Genomic DNA, 15,835 nt, shown 5'->3' with positions numbered 1-15,835 from the left:
ATTCCTGTCAATGGCACCATTCCCGTGATTACTTTGACTTCAGATTTACAAGTCACTTTTTTGAGAGGATCTCACTCTATTACCCTGGCTGGAGTGCAGTGGTGCTATCACGGTTGACTGTAGCTTCAACCTCCAGGACTTAGGTGATCCTCCCACTTCAGCCTCCCAAGTAGCTGGGACTGCAGGTACACACCAGCATGCCTGGCTAATTTTTTTTTTGGTAGAGACAGGGTTTTGCCATGTTGCCCAGACTGCTATCAAACTCCTGGACTCAAGTGACCTATTTGCCTTGCCCTCCCAAAGTGCTAGGATTACAGGCGTGAGACATCAAGTCTGGCTGAGTCATTGACTCTTTGACTCCTCTCTGCTTTCCCTTTACAGTCACCACATCTTTCTTGTCTCTCTAGTATCCACTATCTGGCATCAGTGGTCAGTCAAAATGTTTCAGAGCTGGGCATGGTGGCTCACTGTCAATAATTCCAGCACTTTGGGAGGCCAAGGCAGGAGGAATGCTTGAGCCTACAAGTTTGAGACCAGCCTGGGAAACATGGTAAAACTCTGTCTCTACAAAAATTAAAAAATTAGCCAGGCATGGTGGTGTGCACCTGGGGTCCCAGCTAATTGGGAGGCTAAGGTGGAAAGATAACCTGAGCCCAGGAGGTCCCTACAGTGAGCTGTGATTGCGCCACTGCACTCCAGCCTAGGCCACAGCATGACCCTGTTTCAAAAAGTTTCCCAAATGAATTCTACCCCAGTTAAGTGTCTTTTCAAAAACAAACGAAAACAACAAAATCACACTACTTTGCTGGGCATTCCCACATTCCAACTAAGCTGCTACCTCTCTCTAACCACTCTCAACTCCAATTCTTCCCATGTGCTGTCACTACCCCTTTCTTCCCAAAATCTTGTATCATGGCTTTTACCTGCTCAGAAGAGAACTCTGCATTCATGAGCCTCTCCAACATTAACTTCAACAATTTCATTTCCCACCATTTCCAAACATAAATTCTACATTCCAACAAACTTGCACTAAATCATCACTTCCCAGCTTTGTTCACACCAGTTCCTCTCCCTGGATCTTTAGCAAAGGCCATCAGCACCCATCACACACACAATCATAGAAAAAGCAGGAAAGTACACTGAACTTAGAGCAAGATTTAGCTTGAAACTTTTTTAGCCTGAGGATCTTAGGGCTGCTGTGAGCACTGGATGATGTAAGATGCGCAAAAGAGTCATTTTACAAATGGCAGCCTCATCCAAGCAGGATAATTATTAGGTTTAAAAAAATTGATTTAGAATGGGAAAAGATTTAAAATGAGAATTAATGTTTTCACATTTCTACACACACACACACACACACACACACACACACACTGCATACTTATAAAGACCACAATTAGAACTTTTAGTTTCTCTTGACTGACCTTTAAATTAATCACCTGTGACCAGGTACAGTGGCTCATCCTGTAATCCCATTACTTTGGGAGGCTGGGGTGGGAAGATCACTTAAGCTCAAAAGTTCAAGATCAGTCTGGGCAACATAGGGAGATCCGATATCTATCTTTAAAAATCTTTTTTTAAAAAAAAAATAGTAAAATAATCACCTGTATCACACGCCTGCTCAAGCCTGTCCTTTCTGCCAATTTCTGGAGTGTCTGTGCATCTGGGTTGTTGTCCTGAGCAAACTGTGCTTGCATAACCTGTTGTTTAAAATATGTAAGTAGTAAATTGCTAAAAACAAGCAGCTCAGTCTTCTTCCTGCATTTTTATCATAAGATATAAGACATGCACAAGAACATGGGATACTTTTATAACTTGAAAATCAGTATGAGGAAATATGTATAAGTGAAAATGAATGCATATTTTGTAAATTTACACACAAGTTGCTATGCTGAGAACTTAAAGAAAATCCATTTCAACATAAAACTTTGTCTCTCAACTATGGTCACCTTTAAAAATAAGCTCACCTTTTCTTTTCTTTCATTCCTATAACTCACAAGTCAAACAGCAGGAGTTTCTTTTTTTTTTTTTCGTTTTGTTAAAAATTGCCAACATTCGAAAACTTAATAAAATACTACAGAGGCTTAAAGCCCCTAGTACCATTTTCATTCATCTGCAAATAGTACACAGATCAACAAAAGGATTCCATTTAATTGGAATGACCCCATCATAGTTTTGAGCACTAGCTCTAGAAGAAAAGAAAAAGAGTCTAAAAAGAGACACCCATCAGTCCACTGAGTAAGAATTTACCAGGGTCTAAACATGTATATATTTAAAAATCTCACAGGCGATTCTGATGTAAACCTTTGGATTGAAACCACTATGCCAAGTTCTAAAAGAGACACAAAACAAAACTCTTTGGTTTTAATTTCCTGGCAGAAAGATACTGATATGCCAATAACTGCCTATAAATAAAAGGTAAAGGGAGAAGAGTAGAGTGGGAGAGAATACCAGAATAAGCCAAAAACTTTGAATTCTTTCAGAAAAGAGAATCATTATGAGAATTAAGTGAGATATTTAAATTTTATTACTAAACGTCAGTCAACTGAGGGAAGAATTACACAATCTAAAAAATGTATTATTATAAAGAACGAGAGAGAGGAGCTTGGCACTCAAAGGGATTGTGCTTATTTGCTGGCATAGGATGTGAGTAACCAGTCTATCTAAAGACCTCAAGCAATGCTAGCCTCTACGATCTTTACAGCAGACAAAATTAATTGCATTCTCCACTATGGTCCTTACATAATGCTTTATTCTGCCACTGCACTTGTTACAGAGTAGCTAAATAATTTGTTTTCAAGTTCACTCTCCATAGTGGAAAGTGAGTTCCTTGAGATCAAAAGGAATGTCTTATTCTTCATATCCCTAGGAGTTAATTAAGCTCCCTTTCTGTCCGAGAGTATGTTAAGAGTTTGTGACAGAATAAAACTTGACAATACAGAAAACCCTGAAGATAGTGTAGAAAAAAGGCCAATGCTGTTCTGGGAAACCTTCTGAGGTTTATGAATTATATTTAACTTACTTCTCTCTGATTACTGACTCTTCTAGAATTAAATATTCTTGACTTCCCATCTAGCTATATTGTATCTACAGATCATTATAAACAGAACATGAATGTTTGGTTTTAAAGAAGGGCAAAATTGGCTTAAAAGTTTATTCTTGCTCAGTTCACTTTATTCTTTCTTTCCTACTCCAAATGTGTTATTTTGACATCTTCCTGTGAAAATAGAGTTGTGTTTCTATGCAGTTGGACATGTAATATGCCAAAGGTAAAAAGAACATGAAAACTATGTCTTTGTTTTTTAATTTTTCAAATAAAGTTGAACAGATTTAGGAATTTGTTTGTAAGGTCATTATTAATAATTTGCAAAACAGAAACTGCATGCTTTTAGTAAATACATTTTTAAATTCACAAATTAAACAATGGAACCAAATTATATTTAATGGAGCAATTTCTCATTAAAGGGTAAAGCAAAACAACTCTGATAGTTCAGAACTGAAATATTCTCAAGAAAAAGTAAGATAAGTTGATCGTTCTTTTCAATAGTATCAATGATTAGTCTTACACGCAGAAAAAGAAAAAAAGAGGTCCTTTTAATTTCTACTTAGTTTCACTATTCTCTAGGTACTAATGCTGCTAAAACCCACTTCATCCCTTTTCCACGTTCTTCTAACATAGACAAGTAGTGGGGCTCTGTCGGCACTCATCATTTTAAACCCAGGAGATCTACCAGAAAATTCAGGAGGCTGCATAGCAACAGCTGACCAACTTTATCTGAAAACAGACTAAAGAAGGAGCTAACCTTGGTGTTTTAATATTGATAAACATTAAATAAGTGCTTCTGCCTACAATAAGCAAGCCACCATATTAGCATAAACTTCCTAAATATCATTTCTACAAATGAATGGGACAGTATTTGAAATATATTTGCCAATATGTCCTCTGAATCTTAAACTATTTTTTTCTCCCCACAAATTTCTAAAGAAATTTGGAAAATTCTCTTATTTATCCATTCCATTTTAACTCTCCTCTGTCCAAAGTAGGCACTGACTAGATAGCCTTGACGTACTCACTGGTCACTTGTAATATTTTATTATCTTCCCAAATTTAAGCTCTACTTGAAAATATTCAGCATTCTGAAAGGTAGAATAGTTTGACAATCAGGATACACATTGCCCGATTTATTAGAGGGTCTGGCTAAAATAAATGATTTAAGGTTTTGTTTTGTTTTTTAATATCTACAGCTATTTCAGATTCCTAAATTATAAAGAACTTTAGGACAAAGACTGTATCTCATTTGTTTCAGCCACCCCTTCTGTAAGATAAATTCTAATAAATATTGAATGTGAATATACTTTGAAAGCATATGCTTTCAGATTTTAAAACCTGTAATTCTGATATACAATTTTTAAAACTTATGATTCGGATCACATTTATATACCATAATGCATGGCTTAAATATTTATGCATGCTTAACCATAAAGCTATCCACAAGATTCAAAATCTCACTCTTTTGTTTAAACTTCTGCTGCTATAAAGTGGAGTTTTGATAAGACAGAGTTCCACTCATGGTCTCCTGGAAGATCAAGCAAAATGAAGAGACCAGAGGTTGGAGGAGAAAATTCCAACTCTCTTCTCTGCCATTCCCTTGGTGGTTTGCCTTGAGGAATTCCTGCACTCTTGAATGAAGTTTGTTGTTAAAGGAGATAATGTAGATAAACACCTGGTATAGGACTTGGCATAAAAAGACCTCCACAAATATTATCCTGTTTTATTTAATTAGACTTTACAATTATCTTTCCATAGAAAAGTATCTACAGTGGTTTCAAATTTTCACAATTATAATTTTATTAATAAATTATTATATCAAATAAAAGTTATCAACCCTGTAATTATTAGAATTATAACCAGCCCTTCATGGGAACAGACCATTGTAAAAACAGAATTATATTAGAGATTCTATTTTAACTCAGACACCTTTAATGACTGAGGATTTTTCCAGGTCTCTCAGAACTACTCACATTTTCTGACTTAGAGCATTGTGTGACCTTCATTATAATCCAGTGAAGAACCCAGAACACGAGGCTCAAAGAGAGATATTTCTTTTAATCGCCTTATCTTACATTTATTACTTATTGACCATGTACTTTATACCTAAATTAAGAAATCTAAAACAACCATGCATTTGGAAAATTCTTCTGAATGGATCTAGATTTTAATGCTAGAGTGCTTCCCACTGCCACGTTCCTTTGGAATATGTGTGTCACATCAAGGTTTCTTTTCTAAATCATTCTCAACATAAAAATTATCTCTTGAAACACCTGTATCCATCTTAAATACTGGCAGGTCTTAGAATACTACACGTGATTTTTGAAAAAAATTACTTTTATTCATTTGTTAACACTGCCTAAATGTCCTTTAAAGTCTGAGCTAAAATGGATACTATGTATAAGGTATCCAGCAGTGTCAAAGGTGTTCAATAAATGTTACTTTTCCTTAACATGAAACAAATACATCAGCCACATTCATCTTTTAGAAAATGTGATTTCATTATCTGCAAAAATACCATAAAGAATCATTATATATGTGTGGACTTAAATATGAAGCAAGGAGTAATTTATTTTGACAATTTGTATAAATCAAATTAATGACAATCATATTTAGGGCAACTAATCTCAAAAAATCACTCCCATTTCAGGGGACATAATAAATATTTAGCATCAAACTATAGAAGTATTCCCTTTATCACCTTTAAAAACATAAAGGAATCTGCTTAGTTGTAGTCAACCAGTAGTTTTCTGTTTACATTAAGGCACTTTCAATTATTTCCTACTCAAAAACCATACAATTGTGTTCATTAAATGACTCATTGCAGTTTGTTAAAAAGACTAACACATTAGCGTCCCATAGACTCATATACTGTGTCTCTTTTCAGAGTCTCAAAATATTTTGTCTTTCATTGCAATTATGGGTATTAAGATAAATGCCTGGTTCAGAATGATGTTATCAGGAAGTCAGAACAAAACATTTTGTTTCCACTTTGATGTTGATACCAATAGACCCCAGGAAAACAAAGCTTGAATGACTATTTCATATCATATTACAATGCTAGAAATACTGATAAATATTTTTGGGCAATAAATATGTTTTCATATATTCACCAGATTAGTTTTCATAAAAGACATAGGCTAATTTTTTAAGAAAACATGAAAGTGTTTTTAGGCAGCATGGAGATTGCCTTTTTTGGGGTGGGGGGGCTTCAAAATCAAAATTTCATTGTTATGCTTACCTGAAGCTGATCTGCTGTAAAGCTGGTCCGAGCTCTTTTTGCTGGTTTTGGATGGTTAACATCTTGTTCTGTGAGGAGGGCACCTTCCACACTAATCCCATTACCTGTATTTAAAAAACATACATGTCAGTACTTCAAATGGGTACACCCATCTTGCAATAACAGGTTTCTTGTATCTCTTGGCTTTTTGTGTAATTGTATATGTTTTGTTAGATTGTAAAACCCCTTAAGTTTTAAAACATACTACAGATATACTGTACAAAAAATATTCCATTTACAGGCTTGTATATTTAGTGAAAAGTTCAAAAAGTTAGAAGTACATATCTAAGGCCCAGCAAACACAGGAAAACAACTATTTTACAAAAAGAAAAGCAAAACCCTAGCTCAAAGCTGTTGCCTGAGAATATGGCACAAAACTTATACATACACTGTAGCTTTCCTTATAAACAAACAGAGACCATCAAGGACGGTAGAGTACTTAGTAAGTCTTACTACAATTATACGTTGTACAAAATAATGCATTAAGTGACCTTAGGAAAAATTATTTTTATTTCTGTATTCATTGTCTCAAAAGACTCAAAAGTATTTAAGTACATATTTACCATTTTCTACTTCTCTTTTTAAATTATCCAGCATGCAATCATAATGCACTCTGCAGAGGACTTTCTCTTCCACCAAAGCAAACTCCTCTCCTGTAGAAAGTTGCCTTTTGCAGGAAAAGCAGGCGAAGCATGCCAAGTGATAGACATTCCCCTTGGCTCTCCGGACCCAATCAGTAGAGTGGATGTGTCTCCCACATCGAGAGCAGCGAGTTCCATACCTTCTACATTAAATAGAGGTGTAGAAGGTAAAGATTTTAATGCCTGGTGAGATGTTCATCAGTCGAATATTAAACTAGCACATTATGTTGCCACATTGAAATAACCTAAGTATTTAAATATTTTGAAAATGAAACAATAATCAATTATTTTTCTAAAAGTCAATATGGTAAGCAATCAAGTTGAGATAGAGTCACAACTCAAACTTGTTTATATAAATAAGACCTTCTCTCTGTTCCTATAAAGAAGATTGAGATTTTCTTTTAAAATGAGTTTTAAAATCCTTTTTGTTGTATCAACTATCAATCCATTTATAAATTTACTTAAGATAAACACATATTGTCCACACTGAAAATCTAAAAGTGCAAAATTACGCTGAAGATATTTATACTGAAAAACTGAAGATATACATAATGACTTCTTAAAATCAAGTTAAAATGATTAGAAAATGATTTAAATATCATTTTTAGGACGTTAAAACGTAAAAATTTAACGTTGAAATTATCAAAGAATGTACAGAACTGAAATTCTTCACCTTGGTGGGCGAGAAAGGAAAAGTCAGAAATGTTTTCTTTGGTGAAAAAGCTATTGTATTGCTATCCAGAGGAGTAAGTAAATGTTATCTAAATTTTCAGAGTCCTAAATGGACACTAAATGCAGGTCAATCTTAAAATGCCAAAGCTATATGTAAATACTACTTTTTTTTTTTCTTATAGCCTGAGTGACTGGCAACTCTTTATCATGTCTCCTATTACAATTAGAGTCGTGGCCTGGCATGCCCAAATCACACTAGTTTAGTCAATGTCTATTTATTGATAGATACATCTTTAAAGCAATCACCAGTTTGTTTAGTTACTCTGAAAAACAGAATCCTGAAGATTAATTTCAGAATATAATACAACATGAAGCAAGGAGTTAAAAAATCCTAAAGAACTAGACTTCCACTTGTCCAATCTTTCAAACCAAACCTTTCAAAGGGCTTTAAAAGTTACTACGAAAAATTAAGATTAGCCTATCCCAAGTGAAAGAGGAAGCAAATTATTACCATCATTGAAGTAATGAAGAATAAATCTGCTGAGAAATATACCTTTTTGATAATTATAAAATTCTATGATTTTATAAAAGACTCTGGGTTTCATAAATTATTTTAAATTACCTAGCAATTTTTATTCAAATTAATCACTAAACTCCTTGAAATCATTTATTGAAATGTAGTATAAACATATATAGTATTACAACCTTCATTATATAGTATTAATTTTCCCATTTCACAATGAACATTTTTTTCTTCATTTAGAAAAGTAAATAAAGAAAAAATGTTGTAATTTTTAAAAGTCATTCTTGAGAATTAATTTCTAGACAGCTGTTCATATAGAATTATATCTTGGAAGAAACCTTACATTTAAACTATAAAGAGATCACACAGAGAAAATGTTATATCTCATCTAAATATAATTTCAGAAACTGAAGATGAGAGAAAAGAAATCATTTTAGGCGGAATTAGATTTGGTGTATTTATGATACCAGAATGGTCAATTCATCTGAATAACATTGTTTATCATAGTATCTAAACCCTTAGAATTTTATGGGTATATAACTAGGGATCATTCTATGGTAAATGGGTAAAAGCATAACAAAACCTTGATTTTTCTCCCCACTAATGATTTTATTTCATCTAATAATTCCCACCAAACAAGGGCTTTGCCATAAGTCATCTTGTATTTCATACTTCACACCTATGCACAGCAAAAAAGTTCCCTGTTTGTAATGCCTCAAACTTTCACTCCCCAAAGTGGAAATATTATTTAAAATTAACTTTTGTCTACTGAATTCCTAAAAACGGTAAGCATGCTTATTTAATACAAATTATACCTCAAACATGAAAGCACCCTTATTTTGAAATCTATTAAATAAGGAAAAATGGGCTTCATTAAATAAAACTGAACAAAAAAAAGCCCATTACAGAAGTCTCGTTGCATAATAATTTCTTGAAGCATCTACTAAGAAAAAGCTTCATAGCATACCTGAAATAATCAAGTTTGCAGAAAATGTCTTTGTCTTTAATATAGCAGCTGGTGTGCCTTCCTAGGGAGGTTCTGCAAACACTGCAGGAGAGACACCGGACATGCCAGCATAGGTCATTCACCTGCGAAGGGAGGAAAAGCCACAGTAATACCATATTTAAGAAAAGTATTCATTGGCTTTGTGTATTGGGCAATTTGAAAAACTGGCCCCGAATATATTAACCTATGGTCTGAATGTTTTCATCCCAAAGACGTCATTTTTGTAAACATGCATCTGAATATATTCTCTTTTAAACCTCAACCAAAAAATTATACTAATATATGCCACATTTTGTGTTTCTATATAATTTTTATTCCTTTGAAGAATTCAGGTTACTTTTTCTTTCTTAAATGGAAACTTCATGAACACAGGCAACATTTTGGTCACTTTAAAGTCTTACATATATTTTACCAAGTTCTTCCCACCATAAAACCTCATAGTTAAAGAGGACAAAACATGTACTACTCAACCTATTTTTTGGCTAAACCATCATAAACTGTATACCTACTAAACAGCAATAAAGAAAGTGAAAAAGCAGCTTGGTAAGACAGTTACCCTTACAAGACAGAAATTACTAAGATAAATTTAAATGTTGATGTAGCAGACGCCCAGGCTTTCTTCTAACATTAAACAGCTGTACAGAAACAATAGAAGTACACAGTAAAGTATATCTGTAAAACTGCTTACTGATTTTGCTACAGGAGAAAAAAATAAATCTAATCATAAGTGGTTCTAAAAAAGCACCCACACATTGTTTTTCACTTCCACTTCAAGTAGTAAAATATAAGATGGTGTTTAATAAGGCCAGTATTTTATACTTTTTAAATAATAATAATAATAAATATTGTTAATTCAGGGAATAAGTCATAATTACTCTCACTTTAAACTGTTGCCATCATGTTAGAAGCGCTACAACTTTAGCCCTGGAGTATGAAGATGTGTATTAGATAGAACTGGCCTGCATGCAATGCAGGCTCCCAAAGTTTGCTCTTGTTAAGTGGACACAGAACTTGATTTATGCTTAATTAAATTTCATGTAAAAGAACAGTAACATATAAAAACACCAATTACACCCTAAAAATGGATCCAATGATTAAAATAGGAAAGTAAATAACTGAGATATAACTTTTGCATGACTATTTCATAATGAAGGCTATGTGTCCAATGATTTTATCAAATTAGAACTATTGTCCAGCATGTTTTTCTGTGATATAACATATAAAAGATGCTTCAAAGCAGAAAATTTTACTGACTTCTAATTACAGTTTTGTGTCTCTTTCCAAAGCATCAACGAGAATCTCATTTTAATGACATTTTAAAAGTTTTGGTCTTTCTTTACAAGAACTTAGAACTTACATGCTCACTATAGACAGTATTTAAAATAAGAAAGAAATCCAAGGAAATTGGAATAAATAATATTAACAATGTTTAATACTGTCTTGGAAGAAGTCGTTTTCTTATATTTTTTTCCTAAAATGGGGCCAACCAGTATAAAGTTTAGAAAAACAGTCTTCCTTTAGAATTCCACTGTTTAGGGCTTTCTGTATTTCAATCTTACCCAGGATTTTGTTTTGTTTTGTTTTTAAAGTAAGGCTTTAGGGCAAGAGCCATGGCCCCCCTCTTACTCCCTCCTAAAGCCACACCTGGTTGCCACCTTTTCTCAAAGTTAACTTTCCTCCTCAAGTGTCCCTTTATCTTCCAGTTCTTTGCCAGGGAGTAAACTAAGGTGAATAGAGGAGATTCTGGAGACTGTAAACCTACTGTTGATCTAATCTGTATATGTCTAAACATATAACCAAGCCAGAGAAAACACCTGAAGGACAGAGTACTCAAGTATCTATCATACGAGGCAATAGATGCATCCAATTCCTGTCATACTTTTCTATTCTAACTCCATGTTACTTGCCTCACAAGATGGTGTTTTTCTATATTAGTTACACCTTCAAATAATATTTCTATACTAGGTCTAACTTATTTTTTTTAAATCAGTGACTCAAGTTAAACTTATCTGCAGGAAGTACTCAAAATGGAAATATAGTTAATAATTCAGTTTTTGTTAGTCATATAGTATCAAACTTTAGTTAGAACTTACACACTAAAGAATACAAGATGTGTTAGAATAACACTGTACATGGAAGACTTCATTGAGAGGACTCCTGCCCTATTACAAAGGCAAGCTTTATTTAACTCACTTAGATAAGTTGGATTTTTATGCAATACAAATATATATAAATATATAAAAGATTAACACTAGAAACTACTATTTCAGAGGGTGTGTTAAATGTCACTTCATCATAACCCCTCTATGTCTTTTCTGCTGTGAAGAGTTAGAATCTTCATAGATCTACTTAGAAACATTCTTACAAATAACACTAATTATTGAGAGGGCTCATTAAAAATAAGAAGCTAGTTTTAACTTAAAAGATGATTTTGCAGTATCCAAAGGCTGTTTTAGCAACATTGAAAGTGGAATCTTAAGAATGCAGATTTAAAGAGAAAGCCAATGTTAATTTGCAAGCTTAAAGAATCAACCACCAAGTCATTTTTAAATCTTTTTACCAAAACTTCTTTTGGCATTTTCTCTAGGTTTTATCTATAGGGTAGTACTCCCATTTTACAGACTAAGCAGCTTTGTATGTTGAGGTAGAAATTTAAAGAAACCCACTGACACGATTGTTGAACACATACTCTCCATAATTAATCCTTTTGGAAACCTAAGCCGGGTGGGGAGAGAATAGAAAGTGAACTGGGTTGCTACTAATTCAGTGTAGGAGAGACCATTATTTTAAATAGTGGTTTAAAAAAGTTATTTAAGTTGAAACCCATGATATTCTGATTAAGACACATGGGACCATGATCCTGTCTGCACGGAGGTGGATAACTGTGGCCTGCCAAAATTTCTATTCCAAAATTCCCCCACAATATTTTAAGAGAAAAGTAAAACAAATTAAGACAATCAGCTCTCAAACTACCACTTTGAAACACTTCTTCCCAGGCTGTGTGTGTCTAACTTTGTATCAATTTCTATTTTTTCCCCAAGCACTGGAGAGTACATAAAAACAGCATTTGAGTGCCCTAAAAGTATTAAACTTTAATAAGAGGAAGAAGATATTGAAATGGTTTTTATTTAAATGCTCCTATAAACATTTACTTTGTAAAAGCCTCAGGTAACTGTAAAAAACATGGGACTATATTTTTAAAATTTGTCCATAAAAGACCCTTTAAGCTACTTTACAGTGACTCTCACCAAAAGAGACACTGCAAAGGGGAATTAGTTAATACATACCGTCGTAAAATTCTTCTAAGCAGGCATGGGCGTGGGCGTTACTGGGGTGGAGAGACCACAGTCAGTTTAGAGGGAACAAAGATGTTTAAGAAAGGAATGATCCGGGGCTGGGTAAAGAAAAGCAGGTTTCTGTCTCAGAATGGACAAGGGCTTTTCCACTTCCCTTCCACTACAAGTGGGTAGCTGACTCCAGCGCATCCACACGCATCCGGCGCATCCAGACCAGGATGTGTCACACATAAGCTGTTTTGCAACAACAAGGAAATGTCTGGGGTTTCTTCTCACTTTATCTCACTGGATGAGTCGCCCTAAACTGGTCTGATTTTCCGCGAAAGCCTACAACCTCCATCCAGAACTTGAACGGAAAGGTTGGTGGGAGGAACATTTCTCTTTTCTCAGAGCTCCCGCTACCCACGCAGCCCTTGGGCCTCTCACTCGGGGCCCTGTCGTACCTTGAGAAGGTATTTGTCCACGATCTCCAGGCCGCAACTGTTGCACACACACTTGCCAGGGGGGCAGCCGGAGCCCGAGGCCATGGACTGGGGCGAGGACGACGGGGACAGTTGGGCCGAGGAGGAGCAGGAGTCCTCGTCCCCCGCTCCCTCGGGGCTCACCTGCAGGAAGCCGCCAGGCGCAGGAGGTTCTAGACCCCTCCTCCCCTTCGCATCCCACCTACTCAAAGGGGCACCCCCACCAACTCCCCTCCCTTCCTCCTGGTCACCCCACCCCCAGCTTCTTGAGGTTACGATTCTCGCCCTCTTCCCCGAGTCCAAGCTCTGGCCACGCACCCGCCAGGTCTGCCGACCCCTGACCTCTTCGGACCCCAGGAGTCTTGCGGCCCTGCCCTCCTCGCGGGCCAACTAAGCTTCCCACCCCACTCCACCCCACCCCGCCTCGCCCCGCCCCGCCCCGTCCCGTCCTCCGTCCTGCGTCCTCAGTCCGCTCCCTGAAGGGCCAGCTGGGCAGTGGAAGGAGCGCGGGGACCGCGGCCCCTAGTCCTGCGCGGCATCCCCAGGGCCAGTCTTGCCACACCCGAGCCCCCCGCACTCACCAGTCCTTCTTCCCCGGCGCCTTTCCGAGTCCTCCCGGCCGCCAGGGCTGTAGTCCGCCCGCACTCCTCCGACATGAGCTCCTGGCACTGCGGGGTAGGAGAGGGAGAAAGTATGAAAAAACAGATCAAAAGTTCCGAGCGTGCCGCGCGCCCTAGCCTCCGCGCGGGGAGCGAGCTAATGAAGGCCCTCAGCGCGCGGGGCAGCGCGTGCAGCCGTCACGGCGCCAGAACCCGGGCGCCGCGGGCGGGCTGGCGCGCAGCCTCCCTCGCCGGCCGCTGACGGCCGCCACCCGAGCGCCAGTGGTTCGCCCCGCACGCTGCGGCACTCCCCGGGCTCCGGGTCCCTGGCGCTCACCCAGGCTTGTCGGTTCCCCGCCCCCACGCCGGGGATAACAAGTTAATAACAATCATCCCCGCACAAAGCGCTTTCTTTCCAGGCGTCAATCATTGCGGAGCGGGGAACACCGGGCTAAAGGGGGTGCGGGGCGGGAGGAGGTAGAGTGGGAGAGAAGAAAAGAGGATTGAGGAGGGGGTGGGGGAAGAAACTTGATTTCTTTAATAACCTCAATTAAAAGAGCAAGACACATATATATTTTTTAAAGGGGGCTTTTTGAATAGGATAGCCCGAAAGGTGAAGAGGTTTAATAGGATACTTGAAAGCTAATTACAGCGGGATTTAAGAAGCCTGGTGTTTGTTCCTATGACAATTTGAATGAAAATGCTTCAGATTAAACCGAGCCAGCAGCTCTTTCGTAAACTTACAGCAATTAGAGTCGCGAGTGATTTACACTCGTTTCTTTAAGGTGTAAATTGCCACTTATGGCTCAGTAAGTCAACATTTGAGCTACTAAAGGATTATTTTTAACCAGCGCAAAAAGCGGGTCGACTAATGGAAAATATTCAGCTGAATTCAATTTGTGCCATTAAAAGAACTCCCCCAACCTCGGTCAAAATGTTTTAAAGAAACAACGCGCGTTATTCAAGTGTTTCCAAGTCTTTGCTGGAGTTTTGTTCTTAAACCAAAACGCAGCGCCCACTTTCGTTTCCAAAAACGCTAGTTCGGGGGCGGTTGGGTCCCCCGAACTCGAACGGCTCACACTTCTACTGTTCTGACTCTTCGCATCCCTTCCTCTGGAAGCACCAGGCAAGATACCAACCTGGGGGTCTCCCGGACCCTCTGGCGAGACCCTCCCTTTCTAGGGTGCGCTCTCTATTGTGGACCCAGCGTGGCTGCACTGAGGCCGCGTCCTCACACACAAAGGGCGTTTAAGCAGAACAGCTCAGTGTTCGCCGGGTGTCCCCAACCGACTTTGGAGCAAAGAGAAAGTCAGGGGAGCCCTGCGCGGGTCCTGCTGAGGCCTCAGGCTGCAGATGATTTCAAAGCACCAGACACCCATAGGTAGTGCCTCCAGAGTGAGGTGAGAGCTTGTCAGGTTCCCCAATATACTCAGACGAACCGCGTAACTCGTTTTGTGCCCTGCGGTTTTCTTTCGGCATTTTAGGTAAAATGCCTCTCCCCGCCAGCCCCGGGATCCCGGAAGGCCTTTCTGGAGCTCCGCAGCGGGAGGTGCGCCTCAGGGCTGGCTAATGTCCCCGGGCAGCCAAGTGAAACCAGTCAGCTCTCCGATTCCACCCAACAGCCGCCTGGTCCTCCCGACCCACTCTCCCGGACCTCCACGATCACCACAGCAAATAGAACAAAAGCACGACTTACATGGACCTGAGAGCGCCTTAGGCTCAAGGCTTCATCTCCCAAATTACAGTCTCTATGTCTCAAGGTTAAGTGAGCCTTTGGGGAGGGAGGGCAAATGATTACTAACGCTACTACGTAATAAAAAAAAAAAATTGCCAGGTCTGAAGATGAGGCCGTTATAGGTAGTTTCTGAACCTCGTTTAGGAGCCCAAACAACTCGAGTTTCATGGACACTGAGATTCAGCTGGTTTGGCCAGGCGTCGGCTCGCTCACCTTCTCAGGGGGAACTGCCAGCTCCGGCACGTCCTTTTCTTCTAGTTTACACACAAACATCTGATCGCTCTTCCAATACATGGCACTGCTAGGGCTGCTTATCACATACCAACTCCAGAGGGTCAGAGGCTGTCCGTGTCTGTCGATCTCCCTCCTCCCCCGCCCCGATGCACTAATAAAAGCTGATGCCGAGAAAGAATGTTACAAATGTGTCTTCGTCCAAAGAGGCCGCTGTGGCCTGACCACTTTCTGATGAACCGTTCTTAAAATTCCTTTCCCAACTTCACTGAGCTCTGTCCCTCCAGGAAAAGGAAAAAAAAAAAAAAAGTTTTGTTTTCCAGAGGGTGGAACCTAACAAAA

The 15,835-nt window shown here is 38.4% G+C and overlaps 1 protein-coding gene across 2 annotated transcripts in view; it reads right to left on the bottom strand.

The window, feature by feature from the left end:
* The window catches only part of LHX8 (LIM homeobox 8), a 31,789-nt gene extending 16,204 nt beyond the window's left edge, over positions 1-15,585 (bottom strand). The window contains exons 1-7 of one of the 2 annotated variants that reach the window (XM_002750973.7): positions 15,224-15,585; positions 13,510-13,596; positions 12,911-13,072; positions 9,133-9,254; positions 6,893-7,113; positions 6,291-6,394; positions 1,605-1,700 (exon numbers count right to left, since the gene is read on the bottom strand). In XM_002750973.7, the coding sequence (XP_002751019.5) occupies positions 1,605-1,700; positions 6,291-6,394; positions 6,893-7,113; positions 9,133-9,254; positions 12,911-13,072; positions 13,510-13,596; positions 15,224-15,430 (999 nt within the window). In that variant the 5' untranslated portion in view covers positions 15,431-15,585. The remainder of the gene's footprint in view (positions 1-1,604; positions 1,701-6,290; positions 6,395-6,892; positions 7,114-9,132; positions 9,255-12,910; positions 13,073-13,509; positions 13,597-15,223) is intronic. The other variant, XM_035251894.3, reaches the window with a different exon arrangement.
* Between the last annotated feature and the right edge of the window lie 250 nt (positions 15,586-15,835).

The sequence above is a fragment of the Callithrix jacchus genome, chromosome 7, assembly GCF_049354715.1.
Source record: "Callithrix jacchus isolate 240 chromosome 7, calJac240_pri, whole genome shotgun sequence".
Taxonomy (NCBI): Eukaryota; Metazoa; Chordata; class Mammalia; order Primates; family Cebidae; genus Callithrix; species Callithrix jacchus.
This window is presented reverse-complemented; position numbering and strand designations above follow the sequence as displayed.